The sequence below is a fragment of the Struthio camelus genome, unplaced genomic scaffold, assembly GCF_040807025.1.
Source record: "Struthio camelus isolate bStrCam1 unplaced genomic scaffold, bStrCam1.hap1 HAP1_SCAFFOLD_48, whole genome shotgun sequence".
In the NCBI taxonomy this organism is placed as follows: Eukaryota; Metazoa; Chordata; class Aves; order Struthioniformes; family Struthionidae; genus Struthio; species Struthio camelus.
In genome coordinates, this window is record NW_027182705.1 from 1,000,830 (window position 1) to 1,020,459 (window position 19,630).

At 57.1% G+C, this 19,630-nt stretch overlaps 1 protein-coding gene across 1 annotated transcript; it reads right to left on the bottom strand.

The window, feature by feature from the left end:
* Positions 1–531: 531 nt before the first annotated feature.
* Positions 532–1,470, bottom strand: LOC138065212 (olfactory receptor 14C36-like). The gene has a single exon (XM_068929427.1). The coding sequence runs from the start codon at positions 1,468–1,470 to the stop codon at positions 532–534; it is 939 nt and encodes a 312-aa protein (XP_068785528.1).
* Positions 1,471–19,630: the final 18,160 nt, after the last annotated feature.

Sequence of the window (19,630 nt, forward strand, 5' to 3'; positions counted from 1 at the left end):
CTTCCCCTCCACTCCTGCTCCCCTGCGAGCATTGGAGCGCTGCAGAGGGAAGGGAGGAGCCCGCGGGGACAGCTGGCTGCCACCCTTGCAGGAGAGGGCTGTGAGATCCCACCCTGCCTGTGGCCAGGGGAGCTGAGCTCTCCTAAGGCACGCGGGACCCACAGTCTCACCCTGTCTGTACTTGTCCGAGCCTGACTGTGTGCCCCTGAGTGCCCTTGGTGTCAGTGCCAAAAGAGACCCTGCAAAGGGAAACTCCCCTCATTGCACTGGGGGCATCCGAGGGAGCTCAGACTAGCTCAGACTGAGGTTCCCCCATCTCTGCGGAGGAAGGGAGACACCTGGCTTCCTGCTTCACCATGGTCTCTCAGTCCGATTCAGGAGAGGAGAAAAAGAGGAGAAGCAGGATGAACCCAAACATTTTCCTTTCAAAATGAACATAATACAGAAAAGTAAGAGAGAGCGAAATGAGCAATTCATAGCCTTGACCAAAAACCCCCTGGGAATGATGAGATGATGAAGCACATGGGACAGTTATTGGTGCCCACATTGTACCCATTGAATGAGTTTCTTCAGAGCATCCTTGAGCTCCTTGTTCCTCAGGCTGTAGATGAGGGGGTTCACTGCTGGAGGCACCACTGCATACAGAACAGCCACCACCACATCCAGGGAGGGGGAGGAGATGGAAGGGAGCTTCAAGTAGGCAAACAGGACAGTGCTGACAAAGAGGGAGACCACGGCCAGGTGAGGGAGGCACATGGAGAAGGCTTTGTGCCGGCCCTGCTCCGAGGGGATCCTCAGCACAGCTTTGAAGATCTGTACATACGAGAGCACAATGAAAATGAAACACCCCAAGATTAAACAGGCAGTAATCACAACCACCCCAACTTCCCGGAGGTAGGAGTGTGAGCAGGAGAGCTTGAGGATGTGGGGGATCTCACAGAAGAAGTGCCCCACAGCATTGCCTTGGCAGAGAGGTATGGAAAAGGTGTTGGCAGTGTGCAGGAGAGCATTGAGAAGGCTGCTGCCCCAGGCAGCTGCTGCCATTTGGACACAAGCTCTGCTGCCACCCAGGAGGGTCCCGTAGTGCAGGGGTCTGCAGATGGCAACGTAGCGGTCATAGGCCATGACAGTGAGAAGAGAAAATTCTCCTCCAAACAAGAAAGCAATCAGGAAGACCTGGGCAGTGCATCCCGAGTAGGAGATGGTCGTGGTGTTTGTGAGGGAATTGGCCATGGATGTGGGGACAGTGGTGGAGATGGAGCCTACGTCGAGGAGGGAGAGATTAAAGAGGAAGAAGTCCATGGGGGTGTGGAGGCGGTGGTCACAGGCTATGGCGGTGATGATGAAGCTGTTGCCCAGCAGGGCAGCCAGGTAGATGCCCAGGAAGAGCGCGAAGTGCAAGAGCTGCAGCTCCCGTGTGTCTGTGAATGCCAGGAGGAGGAACTCGTTGAGGGAGCTGCTGTTGGACATCATGCTCTCTCCGTGTTTGGGGGACTGTCCAAAGAGGAAGAGACATGAAGAAATTAGGAGAGACTTTTCAAAAGAAACCCCAAATGTTCCAATTCATCATCCAAGCCCTTGTACTGCTTCTCTCTTTACGGAGAGCATCTGGGCGCATCACCCTTGACTGAGGTCTACTGCGCACTGGCGGAGTGTGCTGTGAGGAGCAGGGAGCTCTGCCCATGGGCTCCAGGGCAGTCTGTCCATCCTGCTGTAGGGCAGTGGGGACATGGGAGTGGGGCTGACTAGCTCTGACAGTCACAAGGTCTGTCAGGTGAAAGCCACTGGGCAGATGGAAGGAATATTTCAGCATCTTCACCACCACTTCTGAAGAATGAGGGTTGAGGAGCAGAGCTTTAGGGATTTCTTCCTAATGTTTATTGTCTGTGAGATGGCCCTGTGCCCCCTGGGCAGTCTTCCTCAAAGGCAGAAATTCTCAGCATTTCTGCTGGGACTCCTGAGAAAAAAACAATTTCCTGTCCCTGGGTGCCGAGGGAGGACAGCTTGACTGTCTACTAGTCTTGTTCTCAGCTGTCCTGTGCTCGCAGCTCTTTGAGCTGCAGGATGGTCACTCTCATCTGTTGCCGGAGAAAGTATCCAGCCCCTGCTGAGAGCAGATGAGCCCAGGTCCCAAGTGCACGTCTCCAACCTTCTCTCCCTTCCTCAGGGCACCAGAGCGACGTCTCCACGCTCCCCTTCTAGCCAAGCACACACAGGGCTCTTTTCAGCTGCCCACATACAGCTTCCCAACACCATCTCCATACACCCAGCATCTCTGAAGACTCTTCACCCCTCCCTCACACAGCACAGAGATGGTGGTAGGAGGCAGCGGTGCCCTTCTGGAGGGCAGCCCCAAGCCTGCCACGACACCACAGGGAAATGGTGCAAGGACTGTTAGGACTGCAGATGGGCTCTCCTTCTGGGACAGTCAGCTCCACTCCCCTCCCCACCCACTGCATGTCCTGGAGCTGCACCGGTCACAAGGGGGCTGCGGACACCTCACTCCCAAGCAGAGACCTCCGTGGCACAACTCTCCGGGCAGGTGTCTGAGCTGCAGCTGAAAACCCACCACCCCCAGGGAGCCCGAGAGAAGAACAAGGGCAGCACGGAGAGGAGGGGAAACAAGGAGTAACACCACAATCCTGCTGCCACGGGAGGCAAGGAGAGAGGGGCAGATGGGCACTCGGGAAAGCCTTCACCTCCTCAGGTGGGCATGCTACCCCAAAGACAGTGACATTGCAGGACAAGCGCTCTCAGCCCCTTTGTTGGGCAGCACAAAACGGGCCCGTGGCAGGAGAGATGCCCCTCTCCTCTGCTGCAGGTCTGCCTGCAGAGCAGGTGGCTCATGCCCTGGACTCCACAGCTGTGAGGGCCGAGGCTCTGCTCGGTGGGAGAGGAGACATGGCGGGCTGGCTCGGAGCAAGCTGTCTGCCTTGCAGGGACTGATTAAGATGTACTCAAATCCATCCTCCCATGACGACTCTGTTTGCAGTTCCCTCTTATTCCCTACCCGTCTCTGATGCCCGGAGCTGTCTCTGCTGAGAGCTCTTGCTCTCTCTCCCAATGTCTTTTCCTTGATGGTGCTCACAGACCCCATCCCACCCTCTGCACACTCACTTCTGCCCTACAGAAACCTGCCAGGACAGGGCACTGGGCAGCGGTAGCTCTGTGCTCACAGGTCCCAAGGAGCAGGTCAGAAAAACCCTCATGAAGCAATAAAGGTGCTGCTGGTGCTGCCTGCAGGCTGAGGTGGGATCAAAAGGGTTTGCTGAAGTTTCTCACAGACATAGCGATCTCCGAGAGTGAAGGTTTGGGAGTCCTAGTTCCTTGACAAACCAGAAGAACGTTTCCTTTTTCACTCCATGCCAAAATTAGGATCTGAGTTTTCTAGTTTTATTGGGACTAACTAGCTTTTACTAGAAGGAAAGCTCCTTCCCTTTCAATCAGCCTTTCTTTCACCTGCCTCTGAAAAGACCTTTTGGACACGTCCTCTGCATGAGCTAGAGCTCTTAGCACCCGGGACCCCCATAGGGCCCTCTCGATGGGAGAAGGATGGGAGACTTCTGTCCTGCCAGGAGTCACTCAATGCATCAGAATCTTCCAGTCATGGGATGGGGTGGGTGCAGAAGACCCCTCCAGGAACCTCGGCAGTGTTGCCCTGCAGCCAGAGACTTACCATGCAAAGGGCTGTGCAGATTTCCCCCACAAGGAGCACTCAGCCGTCCTCCCACTCCACACTGCCTCTCACTTCTCTCCCTCTCGCCTCATCTCCCGTCAGCAGCAGCAGGCAGTGCCCGGAGCCCCGCTGCTCTTGGCAGAGGAGCTGCTCCTGCCCACAGCTGTCTCGGGGCCGTGCTGCCCGGTTGCCAGCAGCTCCCTCGGTCCCCGCAGCCTGGCCCCGCTCAGGAGCAGAGGCCCAGCTGAAGGCCTGATGTTCTCTCTCCCCTGGGCTCCCTCCTCCTGGGAAATGTTCACTGAGGCAGGCAAAAATAATGACCTCTTGCCTCTCTCTAAACCACACAGAGACACTGATTTCAGTGTTGCCACTTGTTTCATCAGAAGACAGTCATCTATGAGAGATGGAAATGACAAACCCTGGAAGACCCCATTCCCATCCCTTAACTAGGCAGGACACCTAGAAAAAGGGCCAGAGGAGAGCTTGTTTACCCATGGTTCAGGTTTGGCTTCACATGAGTCCATCTGGGCATTGCAGGGCACTTTAGAAGCCCCTGGGGTGGGGTGGGATTCAGCTCTCTCCCACCAGCTCCCCCAAAACACCGGAGGTGGGATGCCCCTTGCCCAAGCTGAAGTGGGCACAACAGAGGTGTCTGCATGCGAGCTCCTTGCCTACGCTCCCACTGTAACCAAGAGAGATGGAGGGTGGCAGTCAGTTGGTCGCACACCAACACCTGGTAACAGCTGAAGAGGCAGAGGAGGTCCAAGGCACGTGCCAGTGTCTGCTGGCTCGGATGGAGTAACTGAGAGAGCCATGTCTGGGGCTCAGGTAGGCAATTTCCTTGGCCCTCGGGAATGACACCAGATGCCTAATGCTGCTGCAGCCCCACTCATCATGAAACTGAGGAGCAAGCAGATCCCTACGCTGTAAAGAGTTGATGGAAGTCAGTGCAGACACTTGATTTAATGATGTAAAAATGGGCTGGCAGGGCCCTGTCAGATGCGAGGGATTTTTAGCAGAATCACATGTTTCTAGCAGATAGCGCATGGGACCTACAGGAAAGCCTTATGCTTTTGGACTGGTTGCTGGGCAAGTGCCCCAGAGCACCTCAGGTTCCCTACCTCTGCCCAAACAACTGAATCCCACCTCTGCCTTTAGGCAAAGGCCATCCCGCCTACATTCCAGCAGGCTGCATTAATGGCACGTACATCACACCAAGGTCTCGACGCACGTCCCTGCCCTTTTACAGCCTTCCAGAACGCCTTCCCCTGAATCTCTTCTCACTCCCCAGATGACAGGAACAGGGACTATGCTGATGGTGTCCCCAGGGTGCATGGATCACAGGCTCTCAAAGGCCCAGGTGCTGGCCAAGGCAGAGGCAGGCATGCCTCTCTGGCCTTTGCCACCAGCCAGGGCAGGTGCCAGCCTTTTATCCCTGGCCTTCCTCCTCTGCTAAGGAGGAGGCGGAGAGCCGGACAAGGGCCTGGAGGGGCTGGCTGAAGTCCCAGCTGGGCCACCTCACGTTGGAGGCCGCCCGTTGGTGCTGGAGGGGCTGTGGTTGATTTGGGGGGCCTGGATTTGGAAGGCAGAGAAAGGGGATGGTGCTGGTGGGATACAGGAGGTGTTTGAGGAGTGGGCACTGCTGGGTGTCTCTCCCACACGGAGGAGCTGCCAAGCCCACGGCAGCTTGCTGCCTGAGTGGCTGTGGCAGGCAGGAGGGAGGTGGTTTTGGGAAGGCTGCATGAGTGCAGGGAGGGGAGGCAGAAGTGGTAGGGGGGTGTGGGGGTGCAGGAAAAGGGTTGCTTTCAGTGGGAAGGGGTGTGTGACTGACCAACAACCCCTACAATGGGAGAAGGCTCAGAGGGCCAGGTGCCCCAGGAAGCTCAGCAACAGTGTAGGATGCGGCTCGTTAATCCTTGCTGTTGCACAGAGGACTGACTTTATCTCCACACAAAGGGGGCCAGAGGGTGACCTTTGTGTTAGATAAGCAGCCATACCCGTTAGTTGGGCCTGGTGTGAATGTTTCTCCAGTTGTTCAAAGCAATGGGAAGGTCTCCCTGAGATTAGCCAGACCAGCATGGGGGAAGTGTGTATGTGGCTCAGCCCAACACAGAGCATAAAACCTCAACAACTAACTAAGGAATTCTGGAGAAAGCAACGGGCTTGAACTAGCATCAACCCACGTGATTCCTTCCTGGCGACTGGGGATGCCCAGCATCATGACGGTGAGCACATTTGAGACCGGTATTGGCAATCACATTGGTATCGTGACTGAACTGTGTATTGCAATTGCTAGAGTTTGTCAAGTGTAGACACTGGAGTTGTGATTCCAGTATATTGCTGAATCATTCTGCTAAACCAAAAATCCCATGTAACATCCAAGTCCCTCAGAATAAACTTTGATCTTAAACATTGCCCTCTCCCTACGCGTGGAATAGCTAAAGGAACCTGGTCGGAGAGTACTGCACCCTGGCACTGCCCCTGTCTCCCGGTTCCAGAGAAGTGATGTGTTAACCTCAGACAAATTCTTTTCACAACATCTCCATGTACAGTCACTGCTCCTGGATCCCGCCAGCCTATGGCAGGTTGTGAACATCTGGGATGGTCAGTCCGGTGTTAAGTACTGACAGATCTCATCTTCCTCCATCATCCGAGCCAGGATCTTCAATGTGGCTGAGCTGCCTGGAGTGGATTTATTTGCAAGGGACATAAAACATCGACATGCTGAAGCTTTTCTCCTCTTTCAGACATCTACGCTTTGGCCCCCAAAACCTTCATTTCCTCAAATTCCTTCATTTCCATACTCAGCCTTCTTGCTCCTGAGAGCTGGAAAACCAGCAGCACACGCCTCCATCTGATGGATGATGGAAGAGAGGAGTTCAAGGCCACAAAAATACCTGCTACTCACCCTGGACACTGCCCATCTGGAGCTGTTGGCCACATCATACAGTGACCCTGCTACTTCTTTAACCAACCCAGACACTCTGCAGCAGAGCTGGGGAGAGACTTTCAGGAGCCACTGGAAACTGCACATCATCTGCAGTACCTGCCAAGATGCTCCTCTGGAAAGAGACTGAGCATTTGTCCACGGGGGATCACAAGACAGTCCTGCTGTGCAGCATCCTGGGAGATGCCCAGGGAGCAGCTCCGTATCTCATCTCCTTTGCTCTCCCTTGTTGGAAGGGGACAATCCGCACTGGCCTCCCCTGCCTGGGAATGATCCTCCATAATTCCCCTTCCTTGGGCAGAAACGCACTAGACCTTTGCAAAGTGACTCCCGAGTGAGAGAAGTTGCACCAGGACAAAGGCAAAGTCCTGCAGCTGGGCAGGAAGGACCCCCTGCAGACGGTGCAGGCTGGGGACTGGCTGGCTGGGGAGCAGCTCTGCTGCAAAGGACCTGGCGTCTCCATGCACACCAACTGAACGTGAGCCAGCAGTGTGCCCTGGCAGCGATGAAAGGCAACAGCATCCTGGGCTGCCTGAACACAGTAGCGCAGCCAGGAGATCTAGGGAAGTGATGGTACCCCTTCACTCAGCACTCATTAGAGCCTAGCTAGAAGACTGCATTCAGATTTGGGCCCCCTCCGCCCCCCAATAAAAGAAAGCATTAGCAAAGGGTGAGGAGTTCAGCTGAGGACCACCAAGGTGGTCAGGCTCTGAGGCCCAGGTCCTGTGGAGGAGAGGCTGAGGGAAATGCGTTTTTTTCAGCCTGAAGAAGAGACGGCTTTGGGAGGACCTAACAGCAGCCTTCCAGTAACCACAGGGAGGTTGTCAAGGAGACAAAGTCAGGCTCCCACACAGTGGTGCATGGTGGGAAGGCAAGAGCCAGTGGGCCTAGGAGAGAGGAACTTTTTCAGCAGGAGGTCACTCAAGCATTGGATCAGGTGGTGCAGTGAGGTTGTGCCATCTCCATCCTTGGAGGCCTTCAAGACCAGGCTGGATAAAACCCTGAGTAAGCTGGCCTGACCTTGTGACCTGGACTCACCCCTGGAGTGCCCAGACCCTCCCTGGTCATGTTGCTGTGCTTTCTCCAAAGTATGCCCTCATTTCTGAAGGGTATATAACATTTACCATCTTTAAGTGGGGGACAGGGCAAAGGCAGCATGGGGACCGAGGCAGTCACGGCAGCCCTGCTCTCCCTGGAGACCCCACTGCCCTGAGGAGGACCCAAGTGACAAGGAAGAGCCCAAGCACCAGCTGGACACAGAGCGCCTGAGAAGATGCTGGCCTGAGCAGCTGGGAGCCAAGAGCCAAGGGGCTGACGAGCTGGCAAGACCTGCACTGGGCAGAGGCACCACCAGCTGTGTGCACACTGGCCAGAGTGCCAAGCTCCAAGGCTGCTGCTTCATGCCTCAAACTCCAACGAGCAGTAGCTCACAAGCAGCGTTCCTCGGGGGGCCCTCCTGGCTCTGACACTGCTCAATACCTTCCTAAGCCACCTGGGCATGGGCATGGACTGCGCCCTCAGCAAGTCTGAGCAGAGCTAGCTCTGCTGAAGGAGGAGCCACCACTAGCAAGACCTCAGCAGGTTGTACTGCCCAGAACTGCTTGAGCCCTGCCCCAGAGGACATGACACGCAAGAGCCTGGTAGAGGAGGAGGTGGGTAATGCCACAGCAGCTTGCCCGGGTGACCAAGTGAGCTGGCTCTCTGGGCTCACCAGCGCTCCTGCGCGGGTGTGCCGGGAGGGTTCAGGCTTGGGGTGGGGACTAAGCCACAGGGGTTCTCTCTCCCAAGCTGTATGGCAACCCCCTCCTGGGAAACCCCCCAGACCGCCCTCTGAGGTCATCATGGGCAGCCTCCCCTCCCACCCGCCCTCCGCCGCTGCCTCCCTCCTCCTGCCTCCCCTCCCTCCTGCTTCCCCTCCCTCCTGCCTTCCCTCCCTCCCGCCCTCTCTCCACCACTGCTAACCTCCCTCCTGCCTTCACTCCTCCTTCCAGGAGGGAAGGCAAGAGAGTAAAAACTCCTGGAAATTAGCAAAAATGGAAACATTTGCAAATCTGAGACCCTGCCATGTCTCTCAAGAAAGCTCTGCAGAAAGTGTCTATGGGTCTCCTCGGTGCTGGGCAGGGCGCTGTGGTGGTTCGGCTGCAGCCCCTGCATGCCCACCCCGCTGCCCAGCACAGCACGACAGCCCTGGCCCTGCAGTTCCTCCGCAACTCCTGCTGCCCCAGCGACAGAGCCGCCTGCCCCGAGCTGGTGCCCCCAGGAACCTGATGCTCCTTCTCCTTTTCCAAGAGCCTAAGGGACGCGGGACCCACAGTCTCACCCTGTCTGTACTTGTCCGAGCCTGGCTGTGTGCCCCTGAGCGCCCTTGGTGTCAGTGCCAAAAGAGACCCTGCAAAGGGAAACTCCCCTCATTGCACTGGGGGCATCCGAGGGAGCTCAGACTAGCGGGCTCTGAGGTTCCCCCATCTCTGCGGAGGAAGAGAGACACCTGGCTTCCTGCTTCACCATGGTCTCTGGCTCAGATTCCTGAGAAGTGGCACAAACCAAAAATTTTTTCTTTTAATGAGAATGTATCAGAAAAGGAAGACAAACAAGAAAAGAACAACACAGAGCCCTGATGCCAAACGCCCTGTGAATGATGAGTGGGTGCACATGGGATGGTTATTGGTGCCCACATTGTACCCACTGAATCACTTTCCTCAGGGCATCCTTGAGCTCCTTGTTCCTCAGGCTGTAGATGAGGGGGTTCACTGCTGGAGGCACCACCGCGTACAGAACAGCCACCACCAGATCCAGGGAGGGGGAGGAGAGGGAGGGAGGCTTCAGGTAGGCACACATGCCAGTGCTGACAAAGAGGGAGACCACGGCCAGGTGAGGGAGGCACATGGAGAAGGCTTTGTGCCGGCCCTGCTCTGAGGGGATCCTCAGCACAGCTTTGAAGATCTGCACGTAGGACAGCACAATGAAAACAAAACACCCCAAGATTAAACAGGTTGTAATCACAACCACCCCAGCTTCCCGGAGGTGGGAGTGTGAGCAGGAGAGCTTGAGGATGTGGGGGATCTCACAGAAGAACTGCCCCACAGCATTGCCTTGGCAGAGAGGTATGGAAAAGGTGTTGGCAGTGTGCAGGAGAGCATTGAGAAAGCTGCTGCCCCAGGCAGCTGCTGCCATTTGGACACAAGCTCTGCTGCTCAGGAGGGTCCCGTAGTGCAGGGGTCTGCAGATGGCAACGTAGCGGTCATAAGCCATGACAGTGAGAAGGGAATACTCAGCCAAAATGAAAATGGCAAAACTTAAGACCTGGGCAGCACATCCTGAGTAGGAGATGGTCGTGGTGTTTGTGAGGGAATTGGCCATGGATGTGGGGACAGTGGTGGAGATGGAGGCCACGTCAAGGAGGGAGAGATTAAAGAGGAAGAAGTCCATGGGGGTGTGGAGGCGGTGGTGGCAGGCTATGGTGGTGATGATGAGGCCGTTGGCCAGCAGGGCAGCCAAGTAGATGCCCAGGAAGAGTGCGAAGTGCAAGAGCTGCAGCTGCCGCGTGTCCGCGAATGCCAGGAGGAGGAACTCATTGAGGGAGCTGCTGTTGGACATGTTGTTCCCTGCAGGCCCGTGGGACTGTGCAAGGAGGAAAAGACAGGGAGAAGTCAGGAGAGACTCCTCTGTTCACAGCTCTTTCCCTTTCTCACACACACCCCCCAACACACACACGCACACACACACACACAGACACACACACACACACAGACTGCTTTTCTCTTCGGCAGGACCTTCACTCAGCTCCCTGTCTGCAGCTCCAGCTTGGGCTGGCTGCGTGCGCCATGAGGAGCCGGGACGTGTGCCTGCAGGCTGCAGAGGGGTCGGTGCTGCTGGAGTGTAGGAAGTCTGTTGAACATCTTCACATGCAGTTTGGAGGCATTTGGAGCACAAAAGCAACAGCTTCCGTGCTGGGGGGACTGTTTGCTTCTTTGTCTGTTCTGCAGGGCTGGACTAGGCAGCCTTTCCGTGGCTCCCAGGGTGAAGACTAGTGAGCCCTGAGAGGCACCAGCTCTCCCTGTGCCCTAGGACACAGCCAGCACACTGGTCTCCACATCTCCACTATGCTTTTGCAGCTGCCCACACACAGCCACTCCCAGCAGCACTTCCATCTCCTTAGCACCCCTCTGTGGCTTCTGTGTGGGACATTACGCTATCACAGATGTCCCACACAAGAGCTGGGCCCTTCTGGAGGGCAGCACACAGCTCAGCAGCACACCCCCCGGGAGGGTGAAGGGTCTTAAAGGTGGCATCTCCTGAGTCAGCTCATTCCCCCTTCCTCTGCTGGGTGGGAGAGGAAAGCTGCAGGGGGCTTGCTGGGGGGAAAGCGTCTGCATGCTGGGGCTGGCCGAGAACAGTGATGGCAAGGTGAAGTGGGTGCTGTCTGCAGGCTGAGGGCTTGTGTGGGCAATTGCTGTGGTTCCTTGCAAACCTAGTCACCCCTCAGCGTGGTGGTGACCAGGCTTAGTTTCTTGCCTCAACCGGACTGCTGCATTTCCACTCCCACCATGCAGAGGCGAGCCCTCTTGAAAACCCCACTCTCAAAAGGTCCTCCTGGAGAGCTGGAGCTGTGGGCAGCCCTGCTCCACGCAGCACCCTCTCGATGGGAGGATGAACCTGCCCTGCTGGGGGAAACCCCTCTCACCCAGAGCTTCTCCCTGCAGCGCCGTGGGGAGCTCCCCGGGCAGGCTGCGTGCTGACCCACGTAGGCAGCAGAGTCACTGCCCCAGGCACGCAGCACCCTGGGGTGCAGGGACACCACTCTGACTGATGAACCGGGACAGACCTGGGTGCACAGCCCAGCTTCACACCCCGGCTGCGTCCCTGGGAGAAGGCAGCAGGATGCCCTGTGCCTCTGATTGTGTGGCACGACATCCTGCTCTGAAGCATCTCCTCCTCCTCCTCCTCCACAATGCAGAAGCTGCAAGAGCGATCCTTAAAATCCCTATCAGTCATGGGATGGGGTGGGTGCAGAAGACCCCTCCAGGAACCTTGGCAGCATTGCCCTGCTGCCAGAAACTTAGCATGCAAAGGGCTGTGCAGATTTCCCCCACAAGGAGCTCTCCTCTCTCCTCCCACTCCACACTGCCTCTCACTTCTCTCCCTCTCGCCTCATCTCCCGTCAGCAGCAGCAGGCAGTGCCCGGAGCCCCGCTGCTCTTGGCAGAGGAGCTGCTCCTGCACACAGCTGTCTTGTGGCTGTGCTGCCCGGTTGCCAGCAGCTCCCTCGGTCCCCGCAGCCTGGCCCCGCTCAGGAGCAGAGGCCCAGCCAAAGGCGTGACTTTCTCTGCCGCCTCGAGATTGTCCTGGGGCTCCAAGGCTGGCAGCTCCTGAGGGGCAGCAGGCTCCCTTCTGGGAAAGGCTCTGGCAGCTGCAATAATCCCCTGCAGTCCCTCTCGGCGCTGTGGAGAGAGACTGATTTCAGCAGGGTGCTTGATCCCCTCAGGCGACAGAGGTGGAGAGGGCTGGACCTGCTCCCCTCTGCCTCCTGCTCTTCCTGTCCCATTGCTGGCCAGGAGACGCAGAGAGTGGCCGAGAGGGGGTCATTTCCCCTGCGTAGGGCAGTGATTCACAGGAGGAAATGCAGGTGTTTGATCTCCGCTCAGAAGGCCTTGGTCGGGAGGGGGATTCAGCTCCCTCCCACGCATGCCCCAAACCCACCGGAGGTGGGCTTCCTCTGGCCTCAGTTTCGGGGTGCCCAAAAGAGCTGCCTGCATGCAAGGCCTTGCCTGAGCTGCCACGACAAGCACTAGGGATGGAGGCGGGAGTCAGCGGCTCACACCCAAACCCCCGGTGATGGCTGAGGTTCCAGGCTTGGTCCAAGTCATGTGTGTGGGTGTCTGCCAGCTGTGATGGAGCAATTCTGAGACCCCCACATCCTGCCTGAGCCTCAGCTGTGGGCCAGAGGGGTGGTGGGGCAGGTTCCCTTGGCCACCTGAACCTACACCATATTCTTGGGCCATCGGAACCTTTCCATGGAGCCATGCATTTCCATGGAGCCTGCAGAGCAGTTCAGCTGACCCAAAGGAGGAGTTCACCATGAGGAGAGCCGGGTCGCTCTCTAGACTCCACCAGCTGTACATACTGCAGTACCTGCTACTCACCCTGGACACTGCCCATCTGGAGTGTTGGTCACATCATACAGTGACCCTGCTACTTCTTTAACCAACCCAGACACTCTGCAGCAGAGCTGGCGAGAGACTTTCAGGAGCCACTGGAAACTGCACATCATCTGCAGTACCTGCCAAGATGCTCCTCTGGAAAGAGACTGAACATTTGTCCACGGGGGATCACAAGACAGTCCTGCTGTGCAGCATCCTGGGAGAAGCCCAGGGAGGAGCTCCGTATCTCATCTCCTTTGCTCTCCCTTGTTGGAAGGGGACAATCCGCACTGGCCTCCCCTGCCTGGGAATGATCCTCCATAATTCCCCTTCCTTGGGCAGAAACGCACTAGACCTTTGCAAAGTGACTCCCGAGTGAGAGAAGTTGCACCAGGACAAAGGCAAAGTCCTGCAGCTGGGCAGGAAGAAGCCCCTGCAGACGGTTCAGGCTGGGGACTGGCTGGCTGGGGAGCAGCTCTGCTGCAAAGGACCTGGCGTCTCCATGCACACCAACTGAACGTGAGCCAGCAGTGTGCCCTTGCAGCAATGAAAGGCAGCAGCCTGGATAAAACCCTGAGTAACCTGGCCTGACCTTGTGACCTGGACTCAGCCCTGGAGTGCCCACACTGTCCCTGGTCATGTTGCTGCGCTTTCTCCAAAGGATGCCCTCCTTTCTGAAGGCTATATCGTTGACCATCTTTAGAGTAGCTGCAACCTTACAGCCGCTTTCTGGTACACTGATCTGGAAACCCTCTTGTCCCCCCAAACACCTCTGTCTTTCTGCTTCGTCCTGCTAGTGTTGTTGCTAATTCCACAGACACACCAGACATGGAGATGCAGGGTTTACATCCTGGCAGATGAGTGTCATTTCTGGTGTGGGATCGCCACACGCAGGTCTGAGGTTGCTCGGTGGGGATGTGCTATGACGTGAGCTACGTGCTCCTGGTAGCTCCTGGAAACAAGACTGTCGAGGCAGCCAGGGCAGGAAAAACCACTCTTGGCTGAGATGACCAGAAGGTTCCTACTGCCTTTGGGCAGGCACAGGCCCTGGGCCTGAGGCAACAAGCACCTTAGAGTGGCCCTGCCCATCTGTGCTGCGAGCCTCCCCCTGCTCCCTCCTCAGAGCCTGAGACACAGCAAGCAGCAAGGGCTAGAAGGGGACAACGGTGTCATCCACTAAGGGCCACAAAGGCTTCCCTAATCCAGCCGCTGGGACACAGCGTCAGGAGCCCTGGAGTCCGCGCAGCCCCGTGACCCCACACAACCTAGCAAGCAAGCAGCTGCCCCACTGCCCCCCAACACACCCTCCAACCCCTAGGCCTCATCACCCTGCAGGGAACTCCAGCATCCAGGCACTCCTGTAACACCCCAGAGGGCAGGGAAGCCAGGCAGAGGGACCCCCCACTCCGCCCTGCATCACCCACTGACCTCTGTGTCCCCAGGGCACCAGGGCCTCCAGGCTTCCTGTACTTCATCACACAATCTCCCTCAGAAGGCCCAGGCACCTGCACCCTCACCCAAGGGCCCACTACTGGGGGGGCCAGGCTTGGCCATGTGTGGGGCTTCTCTTGTAAGGCCTCTCTCCACGTAGACATGGGCAGCCACCAGGGCCAGCAGCACTAGGCTGGGAGTGGGGACAAGATGGCGCTGAGTCACAGGGGGCAACGCTGGGCCACACAGCCTGCCCTGCGATCCTTGTGGTGGCAGCGCAAGGAGTGAAGGTGAGCAGCAGGGCCCAGGTGTGCTGAGCCTGTGAAGCTGGAGGCAACCCAAAACCCCTGACTCAGTCTGCAGCTGCTGGAAAGCAGCTGTGTGGAGAAGGACCTGGGAGTGCTGGGGGACAACGGGTGGACCATGAGGCAGCAATGCGGCCTTGTGGCCAGGAGGGCCCAGGGGATCCTGGGCTGCATTAGGCAGAGTGTTGCCAGCAGGTGGAGGGAGGTGATTCTGCCCCTCTCCTCAGCCCTGGCGAGGCCACATCTGGAGCACTGTGTCCACTTCTGGGCTCCCCACTACCAGAGAGACAGGGAGCTCCTGGAGCGAGTCCACCAGAGGGCTACGAAGATGATGAAGGGACTGGCACAGCTCTCCTACGACAAAAGGCTGAGGCAGCTAGAACTCTTCAGCCTGGAGAAGAGAAGACTGAGGGGGACTTGTCAACGTGTAGAAGTATCTGAAGGGAGGATGTCAAGAGGACAAGGCCAGACTTCTCCGTGGTGCCCAGTGAGAAGATGAGAGGCAACGGGCACAAACTGAAACACAGAAAGCTCTGTCTCAACAGGAGGAAAAACTGCTTTATTGTGATGGAGACTGAGCACTGGAACAAATTGCCCACAGAGGCTGTGGACTCTCCACCCTTAGAGCTATTCAGAGGCTGCCAGGACATGATCCTGGGCAACATGCGCTAGGTGACCCTTCTTGAGCAGGGGGGTTGCACTAGAGGATCTCCAGAGGTCCCTTCCCACCTCAACCACACTGTGATTCTGTGACTGTGTGGCGTGGGGGACAGGGCAAAGGCAGCGTGGGGACCAAGGCAGCCATGGCAGCCCTGCTCTCCCTGGAGACCCCACTGCCCTGAGGAGGACCCAAGTGACAAGGAAGAGCCCAAGCACCAGCTGGACACAGAGCGCCTGAGAAGATGCTGGCCTGAGCAGCTGGGAGCCAAGAGCCAAGGGGCTGACGAGCTGGCAAGACCTGCACTGGGCAGAGGCACCACCAGCTGTGTGCACACTGGCCAGAGTGACAAGCTCCAAGGCTGCTGCTTCATGCCTCAAACTCCAACAAGCAGTAGCTCACAAGCAGAGTTCCTCGGGGGGCTCTCCTGGCTCTGACACTGCTCAATACCTTCCTAAGCCACCTGGGCATGGGCATGGACTGCGCCCTCAGCAGGTCTGAGGAGAGCTAGCTCTGCTGAAGGAGGAGCCACCACTAGCAAGACCTCCGCAGGCTGTGCCGCCCAGAACTGCTTGAGCCTTATCAACAACCAATGGAAAGGTCTGTCCCTGGCACGGCCGCATCGCAAGCAGCAGCAGCAGCACAGGCTGTGGCCGGATGGTCAGGGGCAGAGTGGGGTGGATGTCTTCCAAGGCCAGCAAGGTCACCTGGCTGATGTCTTTAGCCCTGCTGCATGGCAACCCCCTCCTGGGAAACCCCCCCAAACTGCCCTCTGAGGTCATCATGGGCAGCCTCCCCTCCCACCCGCCCTCCGCCGCTGCCTCCCTCCTCCTGCCTCCCCTCCTCCTGCCTTCCCTCCCTCCTGCCTTCCCTCCCTCCCGCCCTCTCTCCACCGCTGCTTCTCTCCCTCCTGCCTTCACTCCTCCTTCCAGGAGGGCAGGCAAGAGTGTAAAAACTCCTGGAAATTAGCAAAAATGGAAACATTTGCAAATCTGAGACCCTGCCATGTCTCTTAAGAAAGCTCTGCAGAAAGTGTCTATGGGTCTCCTGGGTGCTGGGCAGGGCGCTGTGGTGGTTCAGCTGCAGCCCCTGCATGCCCACCCCGCTGCCCAGCACAGCACGACAGCCCTGGCCCTGCAGCCCCTCCGCAGCTCCTGCTGCCCCAGCGACAGAGCCGCCTGCCCCGAGCTGGTGCCCCCAGGAACCTGATGCTCCTTCTCCTTTTCCAAGAGCCTAAGGGACGCGGGACCCATGGTCTCACCCTGTCTGTACTTGTCCGAGCCTGACTGTGTGCCCCTGAGCGCCCTTGGTGTCAGTGCCAAAAGAGACCCTGCAAAGGGAAACTCCCCTCATTGCACTGGGGGCATCCGAGGGAGCTCAGACTAGCGGGCTCTGAGGTTCCCCCATCTCTGCGGAGGAAGGGAGACACCTGGCTTCCTGCTTCACCATGGTCTCTGGCTCAGATTCCTGAGAAGTGGCACAAACCAAAAATTTTTTCTTTTAATGAGAATGTATCAGAAAAGGAAGACAAACAAGAAAAGAACAACAGAGAGCCCTGATGCCAAACGCCCTGTGAATGATGAGTGGGTGCACATGGGATGGTTATTGGTGCCCACATTGTACCCACTGAATGAGTTTCTTCAGGGCATCCTTGAGCTCCTTGTTCCTCAGGCTGTAGATGAGGGGGTTCACTGCTGGAGGCACCACCGCGTACAGAACAGCCACCACCAGATCCAGGGAGGGGGAGGAGAGGGAGGGAGATTTCAGGTAGGCACACATGCCAGTGCTGACAAAGAGGGAGACCATGGCCAGGTGAGGGAGGCACATGGAGAAGGCTTTGTGCCGGCCCTGCTCGGAGGGGATCCTCAGCACAGCTTTGAAGATCTGCATGTAGGACAGCACAATGAAAACAAAACACCCCAAGATTAAACAGGCAGTAATCACAACCACCCCAACTTCCTGGAGGTGGGAGTGTGAGCAGGAGAGCTTGAGGATGTGGGGGATCTCACAGAAGAACTGCCCCACAGCATTGCCTTGGCAGAGAGGTATGGAAAAGGTGTTGGCAGTGTGCAGGAGAGCGTTGAGAAAGCTGCTGCCCCAGGCACCTGCTGCCATTTGGACACAAGCTCTGCTGCTCAGGAGGGTCCCGTAGTGCAGGGGTCTGCAGATGGCAACGTAGCGGTCATAAGCCATGACAGTGAGAAGAGAAATCTCTCCTCCAAACAAGAAGGAAACCAGGAAGACCTGGGCAGCACATCCCGAGTAGGAGATGGTCGTGGTGTCCGTGACGGAATGGGCCATGGATGTGGGGACGGTGGTGGAGATGGAGGCCACGTCGAGGAGGGAGAGATTAAAGAGGAAGAAGTCCATGGGGGTGTGGCGGCGGTGGTCACAGGCTATGGCGGTGATGATGAGGCCGTTGGCCAGCAGGGCAGCCAGGTAGATGCCCAGGAAGAGTGCGAAGTGCAAGAGCAGCAGCTGCCTTGTGTCTGCGAATGCCAGGAGGAGGAACTCAGTGAAGGAGCTGCTGTTGTACATTGTGCTCTCTCCGTGTTTGGGGGAACTAAGAAATTAGGAGAGACTTTTCAAAAAAACCCAAAACTTTCCAGCTCCCATCCCACCCCCTGTACTGCCTCTCCCTTTACGGACGGCAGCTGTGCGCAGCTCCCTTGCTTGGGCTCCCCTGTGCACTGGCGGAGTGTGCTGTGAGGAGCAGGGAGCTCTGCCAAAATTAGGATCTGAGTTTTCTAGTTTTATTGGGACTAACTAGCTTTTACTGGAAGGAAAGCTCCTTCCCTTTCAATCAGCCTTTCTTTCACCTGCCTCTGAAAAGACCTTTTGGACATGTCCTCTGCATGAGCTAGAGCTGTTAGCACCCCGGACCCCCATAGGGCCCTCTCGATGGGAGAAGGATGGGAGACTTCTGTCCTGCCAGGAGTCACTCAATGCATCAGAATCTTCCAGTCATGGGATGGGGTGGCTTCAGAAGACCCCTCCAGGAACCTCGGCAGCATTGCCCTGCAGCCAGACTTACCATGCAAAGGGCTGTGCAGATTTCCCCCACAAGAAGCTCTCCTCTCTCCTCCCACTCCACACTGCCTCTCACTTCTCTCCCTCTCGCCTCATCTCCCGTCAGCAGCAGCAGGCAGTGCCCGGAGCCCCGCTGCTCTTGGCAGAGGAGCTGCTCCTGCCCACAGCTGTCTCGGGGCCGTGCTGCCCGGTTGCCAGCAGCTCCCTCGGTCCCCGCAGCCTGGCCCCGCTCAGGAGCAGAGGCCCAGCCAAAGGCGTGACTTTCTCTCTCCCCTGGGCTCCCTCCTCCTGGGAAATGTTCACTGAGGTAGGCAAAAATAATGACCTCTTGTCCCTCTCTAAACCATGCAGAGACACTGATTTCAGCGTTGCCACTTGTTTCATCAGAAGACAGTCATCTATGAGAGATGGAAACGTCCCACCCTGGAAGACCCCCATTCCCATCCCTTAACTAGGCAGGACACCTAGAAAAAGGGCCAGAGGAGAGCTCGTTTACCCATGGTTCAGGTTTGGCTTCACATGAGTGAATCTGGGCATTGCAGGGCACTTTAGAAGCCCCTGGGGTGGGGTGGGATTCAGCTCTCTCCCACCAGCTCCCCCAAAACACCGGAGGTGGGATGCCCCTTGCCCAAGCTGAAGTGGGCACAACAGAGGTGTCTGCATGCGAGCTCCTTGCCTACGCTCCCACTGTAACCAAGAGAGATGGAGGGTGGCAGTCAGTTGGTCGCACACCAACACCTGGTAACAGCTGAAGAGGCAGAGGAGGTCCAAGGCACGTGCCAGTGTCTGCTGGCTCGGATGGAGTAACTGAGAGAGCCAAGCCTGGGGCTCAGGTAGGCAATTTCCTTGGCCATCTGGAATGACACCAGATGCCTAATGCTGCTGCAGCCCCACTCATCATGAAGCTGAGGAGCAAGCAGATCCCTACGCTGTAAAGAGTTGATGGAAGTCAGTGCAGACACTTGATTTAATGATGTAAAAATGGGCTGGCAGGGCTCTGTCAGATGCGTGGGATTTTTAGCAGAATCACATGTTTCTAGCAGATAGCGCATGGGACCTACAGGAAAGCCTTATGCTTTTGGACTGGTTGCTGGGCAAGTGCCCCAGGGCACCTCAGGTTCCCTACCTCTGCCCAAACAACTGAATCCCACCTCTGCCTTTAGGCAAAGGCCATCCCGCCTACATTCCAGCAGGCTGCATTAATGGCACGTACATCACACCAAGATCTCGACGCACGTCCCTGCCCTTTTACAACCTTCCAGAACTCCTTCCCCTGAATCTCTTCTCACTCCCCAGATGACAGGAACAGGGACTATGCTGATGATGTCCCCAGGGTGCATGGATCACAGGCTCTCAAAGGCCCAGGTGCTGGCCAAGGCAGAGGCAGGCATGCCTCTCTGGCCTTTGCCACCAGCCAGGGCAGGTGCCAGCCTTTTATCCCTGG